Raw genomic sequence first — 13067 nt, 5'->3', positions numbered from 1 at the left:
CTTAAGCAAATCTCGTCCTTCTCCCACGCCACACCACCACATCACTTATACTACTCTCAGATCCAGCAATCTCACATAGCACAAGGCAATGGAGGCTGCTCTCGTTTTTTTTCGAAAAGGGGATCTCCCCGGCCTCTGCATTAGAACGGTGCATACGGCCATCTTATTAATCAAATAACAAAAAGTGCCAACAAGGTTTCACAGTCTCCAGCCAGACAAAAGCAAAGGATAAATGCAGCTCACACAGAGCGACAGACGGCTAGATACACAAACTAGCCCGAAAAAGATGCCACAACCGGCTGGCTAAAAATAGATAGGGAAACTAATTGCCTATCCTATTACATGACCGCCATCCAAACCGGTTGAAGATATCCCGAGCTACCATCTCCCAACGGATAGATCCAGTAACCAAATGCTCTCTGGCCTCCATCAGAGTGAGTAGCGACCACGAACGGATCAGTGCCGTAGCTCGGAAAATAACCTGCAAAAAATGAATCCGTGATGTTCTGTTAAAAACCAAGTCATTTATGTAATTCCAAATAGTCCATAACAAAGCGCAAACTCCAACCCGAATATGTCTTGCTAATGCAGGCTCAACCCCATTAAGCCATGTCCCAAATAAAGCATTGACCGAAGTCGGTGGAGTAATATTAAAAGCAATATGGACCGTCCGCCAAAGAACTTTGGCCAACGGGCAATAAAAGAATAAATGCTTAATCGTCTCATCCCGATCACATAAACTACACCTAGTAGGTCCTGTCCAATTGCGTTTAATCAAGTTGTCCTTTGTTAAAATAACTTGTTTATGGACAAACCACATAAACACTTTAATTTTTAAAGGAACTTTGACTGCCCAAACATACTTGGAAGTTGGAATAGCATTCGAATTAATAACATCAATATACATTGATTTAACTGTAAATACTCCAGAGCTAGTCAACTTCCAGCGCAATATATCGGGTTGGTGAGAAAGTTGAACCTCCATCAGTCTCCTAACTAGATGGAGCCATTCTTCCCAACGATTGCCCGCTAGCGACCGTCGAAGCTGAATATTAAGGGGGACAGATTGGAATACCGTTGCCACGAACACCTCATGTCGTTGAGCAATCCGATATAAAGACGGATATTGAATGGCTAAAGGTGATTCACCAAGCCAAGTATCCTCCCAGAAACGTGTACTTGTACCGTTTCCAATAACAAATCTCGTCCTATTGAAAATAGATTGTTTGACTTTCATTAGTCCTTTCCAAAAAGGCGAATCAGTCGGCCTAACTGCGATCTGGGACAATGTTTTAGTCTGGAGGTACTTGTTGCAGAGGATCTGCACCCACATGGCCTCAGTCCCGGAAGACAGCTTCCACAACCACTTACTAAGAAGGCATTTGTTCTTAACTTCAAGATTTTCAATACCAAGACCCCCTTGGTCTTTCGGTCTACAGATGATGTCCCATTTAGCAAGCCAGTATTTTCTTTTAAGTTCATCACCCTGCCAAAAGAAACGCGACCGATAGAAATCCAGTCGTTTCCTAACACCAACTGGGACCTCAAAGAAAGATAAGAGAAACATAGGCATACTCGTGATTACCGAATTAATCAATATCAAGCGGCCTCCGTATGACATGAGCTTACCCTTCCAACAGCTCAGTTTTTTCTCAAATCAATCCTCGATGCACTTCCATTCTCTGTTTATAAGCCTACGATGGTGAATCGGAATACCAAGGTAAGAGAAGGGTAAAGTCCCCAACTCACACCCAAACAATTGCCTGTAAGACTCCTGGTCGTCTTTGGCTCTACCAAAGCAGAACAACTCGCTCTTATGAAAGTTAATCTTTAACCCGGTCAATTGTTCAAATAGGCATAACACTAGCTTCATATTTCTCGCCTTGGCCAAATCATGCTCCATAAAGATGATTGTATCATCGGCGTACTGAAGGATGGAAACACCTCCCTCAACAAGATGAGGTACCAACCCACCCACTTGACCATTTCCTTAGCCCTTCCTATCAAAATTGCTAACATATCCACCATAATGTTAAACAGGATAGGGGACATCGGATCTCCTTGTCTTAGGCCTTTATGTGTCTGGAAGTAATGACCTATGTCGTCATTCACTTTAATTCCCACACTCCCTTTTTGCGTAAATGAATCGACCTGTCGGCGCCAGGCTTCATCAAAAACTTTCATACGCAGTGCCTGTTGGAGGAATGGCCACTTAATCTTATCGTACGCTTTTTCGAAATCCACCTTAAAAATTACTCCATCTAATTTTTTGGAATGGATTTCATGGAGCGTTTCATGAAGAACAACCACCCCTTCAAGGATGTTCCTGTCCGGCATGAAAGCAGTTTGGGATTGCTGCACCACAGACTGCGCAATCTGTGTGAGCCTATTAGTCCCGACCTTGGTGAAGATTTTGAAACTAACATTGAGGAGGCAGATCGGTCTAAACTGCTCAATCCTCACAGCATCCGTTTTCTTCGGGAGCAATGTGATAGTTCCAAAATTCAAGTGAAATAAATGAAGCTGTCCAGAGAATAAATCATGAAACATCGGTAGTAAATCCCCCTTAATAATGTGCCAGCACTTTTTATAGAACTCAGCCGGGAACCCATTCGGACCGGGAGCCTTATTATTTTTCATTTGTGCAATAGCATCTAACACCTCCTTTTCTGAGAACGGGGCAACCAGGATATCATTATCAGTAGCAGACAATTGAGGCACGTTCTCGATCCTGGACTCATCGAGGGACACACAATTGTCCTCCGGCGGTCCAAATAACTGTCTATAGTATTCGGTAATATAGGTTTTGAGATTATCCTGACCTAAAATAGTGCCCTCATCCTGCTCTAGGTGAAAGATCCGCTTCTTTCTGTGCTTACGATTAGCAATGAGGTGAAAGAATTGAGTGTTCGCGTCCCCTTGGACTACTTTGCGGACCTTGGCACGCAAAGCCCACTTCAATTCTTCTTCGCGGAGAAGTTCTTTCAGCCTCTTCTCCGCCTCATTTTTAACCTGGAGCTTGGCGGGCAGCAACATCGCGGATTCGGCTTTTACGTCCAAGGCCTGTACAAGAGAGAGGAGCCTATCCTTCTCAATCTTATACACCCCACTGAGGTGCTTAGCCCAACCCCGTAAGAAACTTCTCAAATGCCTAATTTTATTCTGCCACCGCTCGACCGTTGTCCTTCCTCCAACACCCTTGGCCCACTCCCTGGCTATGATGTCTAAGAACCCCTCGCGTTCGAACCAGGCCATCTCAAATGAGAAGGTGTTTTTGTTTCCCATATGGTTCGGCTCCCCTGAGTCAACGAACAATGGTGTGTGATCGGATATTCCCCCGTGAGAGCTTGCACCGTAACAAGAGGGAACTTCTGTTCCCACTCCACGCTGGCGAGAACCCGATCAAGCTTTTCATACATCGGGTTTGGCAGAGCATTAGCCCAGGTAAACTTTCTACCAGAAAGCTCTATCTCCCTTAGATCTAAGCTTTCAATAATGGTATTGAACATAAACGACCACCTGCCGTCAAAGTTATCATTATTTTTCTCCTCTCTCCTCCTAATGATATTGAAATCACCCCCGACCAAAATCGGAAGCTGTTCGGACCCACAGATCCGAACAAGATCCGCCAAAAACTCCGGTTTAAGCTCGGGTTGTGCGGCACCATAGACCGCTACCAAAGCCCAGTTGAACCCATCAACTTTAGACCTAACTCGAAACTTTACCACGAAGTCACCCATTACTACACTCCGGCCTTCAAGGGAATCGCACCTCACACCCAGTAAGATACCTCCCGATCTACCTCGTGGCGGGAGACAATGCCAGTAGAAATCAATACCACCCACAAGAGAGGAAAGAAACTGTGGCGCAAAATTCTCCCTACCAGTTTCCGACAAAGCAATAAAATCTAACCGATGTTCCAGAGAAGCTTCAGCAAGAAATCTTCTTTTAGCCAAGTCCTTCAGACCTCTGCTATTCCAAAAGATTCCTTTCATAGTTCATCATGGAATTTTTTAGCAGTCCGAATCCTAGCACTCCTACGCACTGTAGAATCAGGATAAATCTTTCGTTTCCACTTATGCTTAGGTTTAGTGGGCTCCGTCACCCGGTCCTCATAACCGGGCTGAACGGAACCGGCAGCTACATCATCTAAGGGCTCATCATCGCCCTCAGACTCCTGATTAGAAGGTGCTAGATCCGCACATAGGTTATTTAGCACTCTAACCCCTAACGCATCAATTTCCTCATCGTTCATGGGTTTGACCTCAGCAAGATAACGAATAGTCTCTAAGGCCCGCTCCGCCTCTAAATCTAACATATCATTCACCGAATTAGAAATTTCATAACCAGTAGCGCCTAGTGAAACTCCTAACTGGTTTGCATTAATAATAATCTCCTCAGGAGCATAATGCAATAAAGAATTAGATATGTTAACGGACATACCAGAAGATATCGCAGCATCTTGAAGCTTGGCCGCCCTCATAGCGCATCGCTGCTGCATATCGTCCACCTCTGGAAGGTCCATAACACGAGCACTCATCCGTCTCCCCATCAAGACCGGGTCTGGGACCCCGCCAAAGGCAATAACCTCCTCTCGCGAGTGAGGAGGCCGCGGGCTCCCAATGCCCTCGGACAAGTGCCCGGTGGGTAGGAAAAGAGACGGGACGACTGGGGCCACCTGCCCAGTCCCTCCTCCTGCCCCGCCCACCGGCTCAGCGCGAAGCGTGGGAGTCGTCGACTGTGCGGTCCTCCTGACCACAGACGAGGAACTCGTAGGAGAAGCAGTCCGCCCGACTACCGGGGAGGAGGGGAGAGCCACGGCCACCTGCCCCAGCTCTCCCCCCAGCGCAGCTGCCGACGCGAGAGCCACCGCTCCAACCGGAGAAGCAGGAGCCGAGGCCTCCTGCCTCGGGCTCGCTACCCCGACACTGGCCAAGTCGACCGGTACCGGCGTCGCAGTGGGATAGGAGGCTAGGCTACCTCCCCCACTGCCGACCACCGCCGGCCTCACCGGTGTGACCTGCAGCAGACCACGAGAAGGAGAAGCCGGGGCCACCTGCCCTAGACTCCCCTCCCCAGAAAGCACCTCCGAGCCTGTCGTAATATCCCTAGTCGAAGCCACAGTAGTAGGAAGCGAACCCACCGGAGGCTCCACCTCCGTAACCATCCCAGGACTAGCCACCACATCAAACTCCAAAGGAGGAAGCATACACTCAAAGCAATCATCAGACTAAACCCTGTCACTCCAAAGCCTAGGAGGCGCCGAAGCTGGCTCGAAGGACCCAAAACGCAATGTACTCATCGGTACCATCGGGGCCGATGCAGGTTCTACTCCAGAACCATCACCGGGTAACTGAGCAGCCGTACTAGTCCCATTGGCCCTCTCTCGTCCTGCCTCCTCAGTCGGGTCCTCACGAGCACCGGCATCACCATCCCCCTCGTGCATGTCCATATCAGCCCCAGAACCCACATCGGCAAACAACTCGACATCCTCAAACTCTATCTCAAGAGGAAACACCTCTCCCCGATAAAACCAGTTAACCATGTTCGGGATAAAATCAATGTCCAGAACGCCCACTAAGATCCGGGCCACCCCATGTGCGCGGGTAAAAGCCATGTCCACTTCCTCAGTCTTACCCACCAGCATACCCAAACTCGCCACAACTCGAGCATCGGTTAAAGCTTCAGATGGGGCCCCTGAAAACCGCAGCCACACCTATGTGAGCGGTTTGCCCTTAGGCTCCTCCTTTTTCCACTCGTGGAACTCCAGGATACACCTAGTACCAGGCAGCCTGCATAACCCGAAACTCAGCAGCTTCTGTAAGTCGTCCACCGTTGGGAAATCAACCCTAAAGACATTGTCCTCGATCCGAACAAGCTCCCACTGAAAGTCACCGGGAACCAGTTCCTGAAGTCTCCGCACAATTTGAGCCTCGGACACCACCTCTCGGGTGGCTTTCACAATGCCAGTAGTCATACTCTGAGCCACAACAGTAATATCCCTCGCCGTCGGGGACTCAAAGAAAGTGAGTTCGGCACAATATACTCCATACATCGTGAGCACAGGAGCCTGATCACGCATAACCGGGCAGTCCCCCGTGGGCGTGGGCACGGGGGTGATGAAGCCCCTCCTGTCCAAGCTCTTCAAGGCGCTCAATGAAGAGCACAGCAAGCTCAAGGGTGTGCGCCGTGAGGTCGAAGGCACAAGAGAAGAGATGAGCAATATGCAGGCTGCGCTGGAGGCGCTAGCTGACGCCGAGGAGCTCAAACCTGATATTAGAGCTTGGAGGGACGCTGTCCGCGAGCTGTCCTACGACATGGAGGATTGTGTCGATGACTTCATGGCGCGTGCCGACACCGAGCAAGATGGGCCAAAGGGCTTCAAGGGGTTCTTTGACAAGCTGACCAAGCTCAAACCTCCCCATGAGATCGCCGGCGAGATCAAAAAGCTCAAGGCCCGGGCTATTGAGATAAGCAAGAAGCAAAAGAAGTACAAAATTGACCGCCCGTCATCTGACTCTACCACCTGTGATATTGATCCCAGGTTGCACGCACTCTATGAGGATGTTGGTAAGCTTGTGGGCATTGACGGTCCTATGAAGCACATCATTGAGGGGCTAAAAAATGAAGATTCATCTTCTAAGCAGCTTCACGTGCTGTCAATTGTTGGTGCTGGTGGTCTTGGTAAGACTACTCTCTCTAAGGCAGTCTACCAAACCATCAAAAGGCAATTCGATTGTTCAGCTTTCGTGTCTGTTTCTCGAAAGCCTAACATGAGAAATGTTCTAAGAGAAATCGCTAAAAGGTTGGAAATTACTCACAACATTTCTGATGATAGCGAGCATCTACTTATTGATACACTTCGAGAGCACCTCGAGAACAAAAAGTAAGCATCATTTAGTACCTAGTATCTATATGTCTAGTTTCTTGGAATTTTACCAATTCTTTTTTTTATCTCTGAATTTTCGATATGTGTCCCTTCCAGAGGTATTTCTGATAGCATCGTAACACTTAGAAGTTGGAAATGACTGGTAATCAATCCGTTGTTACCAACCTGCAATATTCGGCAGCACATGCTAATACCATTCTGGTTAACGAACAGTCAAACACCCTTACCTATTAATTCTACAAAATCTATAATAGAGCACTTAGATTAGTGTCTGCCAATGGCATCCGTGTAGAGCTAATTAAACTAGTCGAGTTGGGCCACTCTCTAATGATTATTTGGACTAAGGAAGAACTATTATCCCCACAAATTAATCTAACCAGTGAATCCACAGCTCCTAACATTTTGGCTCATAGTCTCGCCAAAGCTTGTATGCGCGTACAATCAATACTAAGGATAGTGGAATTCTAATTAATCTATTTTGGATTATTATTTTATCTGATTATTTCAATGCATGCTATAAACTAGGGGAAAATATATTTCAATTTCATCCCTCAAATATAGAAAATGTCCCTGAACTCCAAAAGCAGCAAACATTAGTCCCTCAACCTCCTCAAAAGAGAAATAAGCTATCACTCACTCTTATGCCTAACTTCGATAAGATTTCAGTGATAGCTAGTTGCGGTGAATTTTCGTACATGCCCCAAGAAATTGTACCTTATATGGATTTTAACTTTAAATACATCTTTTTTTAAATCATAATGTCAGGTACCTTGTTGTGGTTGATGATATATGGAGCACAGAAGCATGGAAAACAATAAGAGATGCTTTACCAAATAATGACTGGGAGCAGAATTATCCTACAACACGCAATAGTACAGTTGCATCACTTTGTTCTCCTCAAGGCGATAATGCCTATAGAATGGAACCACTTAGTGCCGCTGACTCCCGAAGACTATTTCTTGAAAGAGCATTCCGTTTTGAGGATTTACTCCCTCCCACTCTAGAAGAAATATCTAAGAAAATATTGGAAAAGTGTGCAGGGCTTCCGTTGGCTATTATTACCTTGTCTAGTATGCTGGCTGATAAACCAGCAGAAGAAGCATGGAAGAGGGTGCTTGATGCTATTGGTTCTTCACTTGCAAAAGAGGCTGTGGTCATGACGAAGATATTATCTCTCAGTTATTTTGATCTTCCTCACCGTCTCAGAAGCTGCTTGTTGTATCTGAGTGCATTCCCAGAAGATCATATCATCGACAAACGGAGTCTGATACATAAATGGATCGCTGAAGGATTCATCCATGAAGCACAAGAGAGGAGTGCATATGAAGTAGGTCGGGATATTTGAATGAATTGATCAACAAGAGCTTGATCCAGCCAATAGCAAATCATCAATCTGACGAGTTGTATGATGAGGTCGCAGCATGCCGGATTCATGACATTGTTCTTGATTTCATAACATGCAAGGCCGAAGAAGAAAACTTTATGACATCATTGGACGATGGAAAGAAGGAGGAGAGACACAAGGTTCGCAGGCTCTCTGTGGTGAGCCGCACTAATGAAATGGATTCTGTGTCAGGGGATCTCTCCCATGTTCGATCACTTGCTATGTTTGGGTATTCTGCGTTGCAATTTCCAGCTATTGGTGTGTTGGATTTCCCAGTTCTTCGTGTGTTGGACATAGGAGAATGTGAGATTGTAAAAGGTGAGCAAATGGCAAATATTGAAAAGTTACTTCTTCTCAAGTACTTGCGTGTCGGAGCAGGATTGATAAGTACTACCGAGCTTCTAGGAGGAATTGGAAAACTGAAGTATTTAGAAACACTGGACATGCGTGGTGTCGAAATTGCAAAACTGCCGTCAAGTATGACACGGCTTCAAAGGTTGGTCCGTTTATATGCTCACTTCAAGACTAGCTGTTTATCAGATGGAGTTATAGGACAGCTAAAGAGCCTAGAAGAGCTAGAGCACATTATGGTCCTTGACTCTGAACTTGACAAGTTTCTGCAGGAACTTTGTCAGCTAACCAAGCTAAGGATGTTGAGTGTAACTGTGATAGACAATCTGATTCTGTGGAAAACAAGGCAGTTGTAAGGTTTATTGGAACCTTAATATCTTCGTACAATATTCATCATCTCAGAATCAGCCACGAGCCTTGTAGTAAAAATCAGTCAGAAGGTTCTCTTAAATATAACCTCCTGCCGATGGAATCATGGTGCCCTGCAAATCCTTCAGTGTTTCGGAATATAGACCTCCATGCCCGTTACATTGACAAGATTCCAAGTTGGATGATCTCGCTTGGAAATCTCCGTGGGCTAGATCTCAGTATGTGTCGTATGGGACCAGAAGACATGGCGAACCTTGGAAGAATACCCGCTTTGACTTCTCTGAAACTGGGGACTTTCTACGGCAGAAATGGAAGGATCTTCATCCATGGGTTCAGGTATTTGAAGTATTTCAATCTGAAGCTCTGGTCTTGTGGGACTGCAGTGGAGTTTGAAGAGGGATCAATGCCTAAGCTGGAGGTGTTCGAGCTTCACTTTGCGGCGCATACGATGGAGTGTGTGAGTTTCGGCATCCAGCACCTCTCTGCCCTCACAAAGGTGGACCTCTTTATTGATGGCACCGATGACATTAAGAATGAGATTCATGGACTTATGGAAACTTCTCTTGGGAAGCTTCGCAGCCGTCCTACGCTCTCCTTAGATGGGGATGGTGGTCATAGTTCTCAATCGGACTGTGTCCATTTTGAAGAATTGGTAAGTTCTCTTGTCAGAAGTGAAAATTAATTCAGCAACTTCTTGTCTCTCTAATGTTTGGACTTACTTGTTTTTCACTTTCTTTACTGTGACTCTGTAGTTCAAAGGACTATACCAACAGGAAGCCGCTAATAGTGATCAACACATACCCGGAAGTGACTATTTCCCCTTTTTGGGTCGGATAGTGGAGGAAAATAATCAAGATGCGAAGTCATGCTTGAGGTTGCTGGTAAGTTTTTTACCTTCAAACACCATGTGTGTCGTCGTTTCCTTTGAATCGCGGTCGTCATCATCGCCTGAACTTCCTTACTGGCACGTGTTTCAAACAGGAAGAGGAACATGAGGTGCATCATTGAAGGAACCACCAGTTACAACACCATATGCCCTTATGTGTTGTCCGGCCGGGTGGGTTCAGATATAAATTACACAGAAGGTGCTTGCTTTTATTCGTATGTTGCTTTACGTTGGTTGATGCGGAGGACGCTAAATTCCCCGTCGAACTTTGCTCTGTAATAATGCATAAAATTGCATGTGGACATGACCTGCAAACTCATTCAGTAATAAGTGTTTGTTTTTAACCGCAGTTCTCTACATTTGAGCTAAATAAATATTGATCCAGGGGCTAAGCCAGGATCCCTTCATCCAGTATGCTCGGGAGAAGGAGACACAAGACAGTACCTAAAAGGCGTTAGCGATTCCAAGAGAACACATGGGCGACCGATGAGCTATTTCGGGATAGCCATCACTTAAAACATTGATTAGATATCTCTTCTCATTGTATAGGCCTCTAGATATGCATTGTGCTCTTGCATCCTAGGACCTAGCTAGGTAGCATCCGCTGTGTCGATGGGCCTCGACAGGGCTCTCTCCGGTGAGGTCGCATTCAGTTGTGGTGTGCTTTGACATGAGTGCTGGTCAGTGTTGTGGTCATTCCGACCTACGGCGGCAAACTCGCAACTGATTGTGGTGGCCATCGAAATGTCTCTGTGATGGTTCCACCCTCCAGATAAGGTGACTACTATCAGTGCTTTATACAACGAAGTTATGAGATGCATGTAGAAGTCTCCTTAAGGCATCGTTCGGTTGTTGGGGTTTCCTTACCTGTGAGGAACCAACCCCTGTAGGGATTGGGTGAATCCGCTCATGTCACCCAACCCCTGCCAACACCTTCCCAACAAATCCCTTCGTCTTAAATTCTGTTCGGTTACTCCCTCCCATAAGCAACGCTTCTCACTACAAAATGCAGTGAAACTATAAGACACTAGCTCAACACAGTAGCAACTAACTAAACTGTCAGATCTAGCTCATCACAGTAGCAGTTCACAATAGCATCAGATCATACAATATATATGCGTTGTTTCATCAAGCAAAAACACAGGCTGGATTTAGAGTTCATCAATCACACCAGATTCGACTGATCAACGGAAGAGTCGTGGCTGACTTATCTGCTTGCGCACTTGCTAGCAGCCGCCACAACGACACCAAACGCTCATCGCTTCATCAGATTTTAAGTCGAAGACGACCCCACGGGTGTCAAGTTAGAGCGCAGCACCTCAATCACTGTCCTATCGGCGTCCAAAAGTGGTTTCTAGCAAAACTTGCTAGGCCGGAGAGGACGTGTCCGTTCATTGCTGGTGATGTCGGCCATGAATTCCTCCACAAACATGGCCACTTATACATGAGCTCTTCATTCCTGCATAGATACAGCATTAAAGATTGCTAGCAGTACATCATAAGTATAATTGCAATGAATAATTTAGACATCAGCACAAGTAAACAGGGTAAATAAGCATGTCATGGACATCTCACATAAAAGAAAGAACCGTTGATCTGCAGTAAGTTAGATGAAAGAAAGTAACTGGAAGTTGAAAGAATGCAACGATAACCTATTTTCTCTCCTTGTTAGCTTAGAAATTGTTCTTTTTATCTTTCATTTCTCTTGGTCAATGCTAAGAAGAAAAATGAATTTTTGAACAACTAGCTAAGCAATGCAAAGCGAGAATAATAGTGCAATCTGGGCACAAGTACTCTGAATCACATGGCAAAAATATAGGGTATACATAACATTTTTTAGATTTGAAAAGTCTTGTTATCGAGCCCTGGAACTTCACCAAAACTAATGATATTGGTTGCTGGATATGACCAAGAAACTGCGAACCAGAGCAAGAAGAACCCAAGAAATTGAGGACCGGAGCAGGAAGAAAAATGAAAATTGAGGAGCACGAAACAGAGGAAGAGCTCATCGAGTGGTAACGGCGCCGCCCTCGATGAAGTCATGCTGCGAGACGAGGTGGCAGCCCCGTCTTAGGGGCGTTTGAGGAAAATAAATAAATAAAACGACAGAACTGAAAAATCTGAATACAAGTCTTGTTCATTAGTTGCTTGTCCAAGGAACCCACCCATCTATCAGTCTAATAATATGTGTAATATGTCTAGTATCTTCCCAATAATTTATAGAGTTCAAAGACACCCTTATTTTGATAGAACAATACTTGATGTTCAAGTGAAGCAAATAATCTCTCCTGTAATATAGTTCAAATCAAAGCTTGAACAAGAAAAAGAAAGGTTGAATCTTTTGGTGCATGCACATTGGCCTATTCAATCAGTTCATACCCCTAATTCCTCTATAAAAAAATGGAAAGCAAACACTAAACAGCTGGTTGAGCATGCAACAGACAGTGACTAATCGAGCAACATGGAGCAATGCCCCTGGGAACCCATGACTAACCCAATTCGCCTGAGAAAAACACACGGCTCATTCAATTTTTTTAGCAGTCAGCTCCTTCAATTAGACATGCCAAGGACATCAAAGGTAGCATCACAGGTACCACAGCAACCAACTCAAAGCACAACTGCTTTTGCATCATCGAAGGAAGTCAAAAATCAACCCGTATCACCAATTTTCTCAAATCAAGAATCTATGAACCCTAGGAATAAAGGGGATGAGAAGGGGGTCAAGAAGAGGAGGAAGGGCTTACTAGCCCACCGTCGTGGGAGAGTGATGCCGGCGATAGGTTGCTCCAGTCGCCACAGCTCCCGCCGCAGCTACTTCCCGTCGCCGCCGAGCTCGCGCCGCAGCGACTAGATGTGGTGGCGCTGCTTGGACAGGAGAGAGGGAGAGGGAGGGGGGAGAAGGAGGTACGACGCCGCCGCGGTCTCCTCCAGTAGCGCTGCTGCTGTCCCTCCTTCTCCGCTCTCCGGCGTCGTCGCCATCGGCGTCGCCGGTCGGGGCGAGAGAGAGCGTACCGTTTTGCGAGAGAGACGGGGTTTGCTTCCACGAGGTGGGACACGTGGGTCATTTCCCGTCAGTTTTCACGGGGTTTAGAAGGGATTTGGTAGGGGCTTAATCCAGACCGGGTCTAACCGAAGGCTGTTATAAGCCAGACCGGGATTCGACCCCGGCCGGGGCGAAACCCACGGGG

The 13067-nt window shown here is 46.2% G+C and overlaps 1 protein-coding gene and 1 pseudogene across 1 annotated transcript; both read left to right on the top strand.

The window, feature by feature from the left end:
• The first annotated feature begins 5319 nt into the window (after positions 1-5319).
• Positions 5320-8980, top strand: LOC119343068 (annotated as a pseudogene).
• LOC119343069 lies at positions 8955-10076 on the top strand. The gene is made up of 3 exons (XM_037614261.1): positions 8955-9645; positions 9746-9874; positions 9975-10076. Exons 1-3 carry the CDS (start codon positions 9091-9093, stop codon positions 9999-10001), a joined length of 711 nt encoding a protein of 236 aa, XP_037470158.1. The 5' UTR covers positions 8955-9090; the 3' UTR covers positions 10002-10076.
• The last annotated feature ends 2991 nt before the right edge of the window (positions 10077-13067 follow it).

The sequence above is a fragment of the Triticum dicoccoides genome, unplaced genomic scaffold (assembly GCF_002162155.2).
Source record: "Triticum dicoccoides isolate Atlit2015 ecotype Zavitan unplaced genomic scaffold, WEW_v2.0 scaffold114430, whole genome shotgun sequence".
Taxonomy (NCBI): Eukaryota; Viridiplantae; Streptophyta; class Magnoliopsida; order Poales; family Poaceae; genus Triticum; species Triticum dicoccoides.
Note: the sequence above shows the minus strand (reverse complement) of the source record. Positions and strands in the feature narration are given on the sequence as shown.

Coding starts and splice junctions, on each gene's coding strand:
- LOC119343069 (XM_037614261.1), top strand. CDS start 9,091: ATGGAATCATGGTGCCCTGCAAATCCTTCAGTGTTTCGGAATATAGAC. Junction 9,646..9,745: donor GTGTCCATTTTGAAGAATTG/GTAAGTTCTCTT, acceptor GTGACTCTGTAG/TTCAAAGGACTATACCAACA. Junction 9,875..9,974: donor AGTCATGCTTGAGGTTGCTG/GTAAGTTTTTTA, acceptor TGTTTCAAACAG/GAAGAGGAACATGAGGTGCA.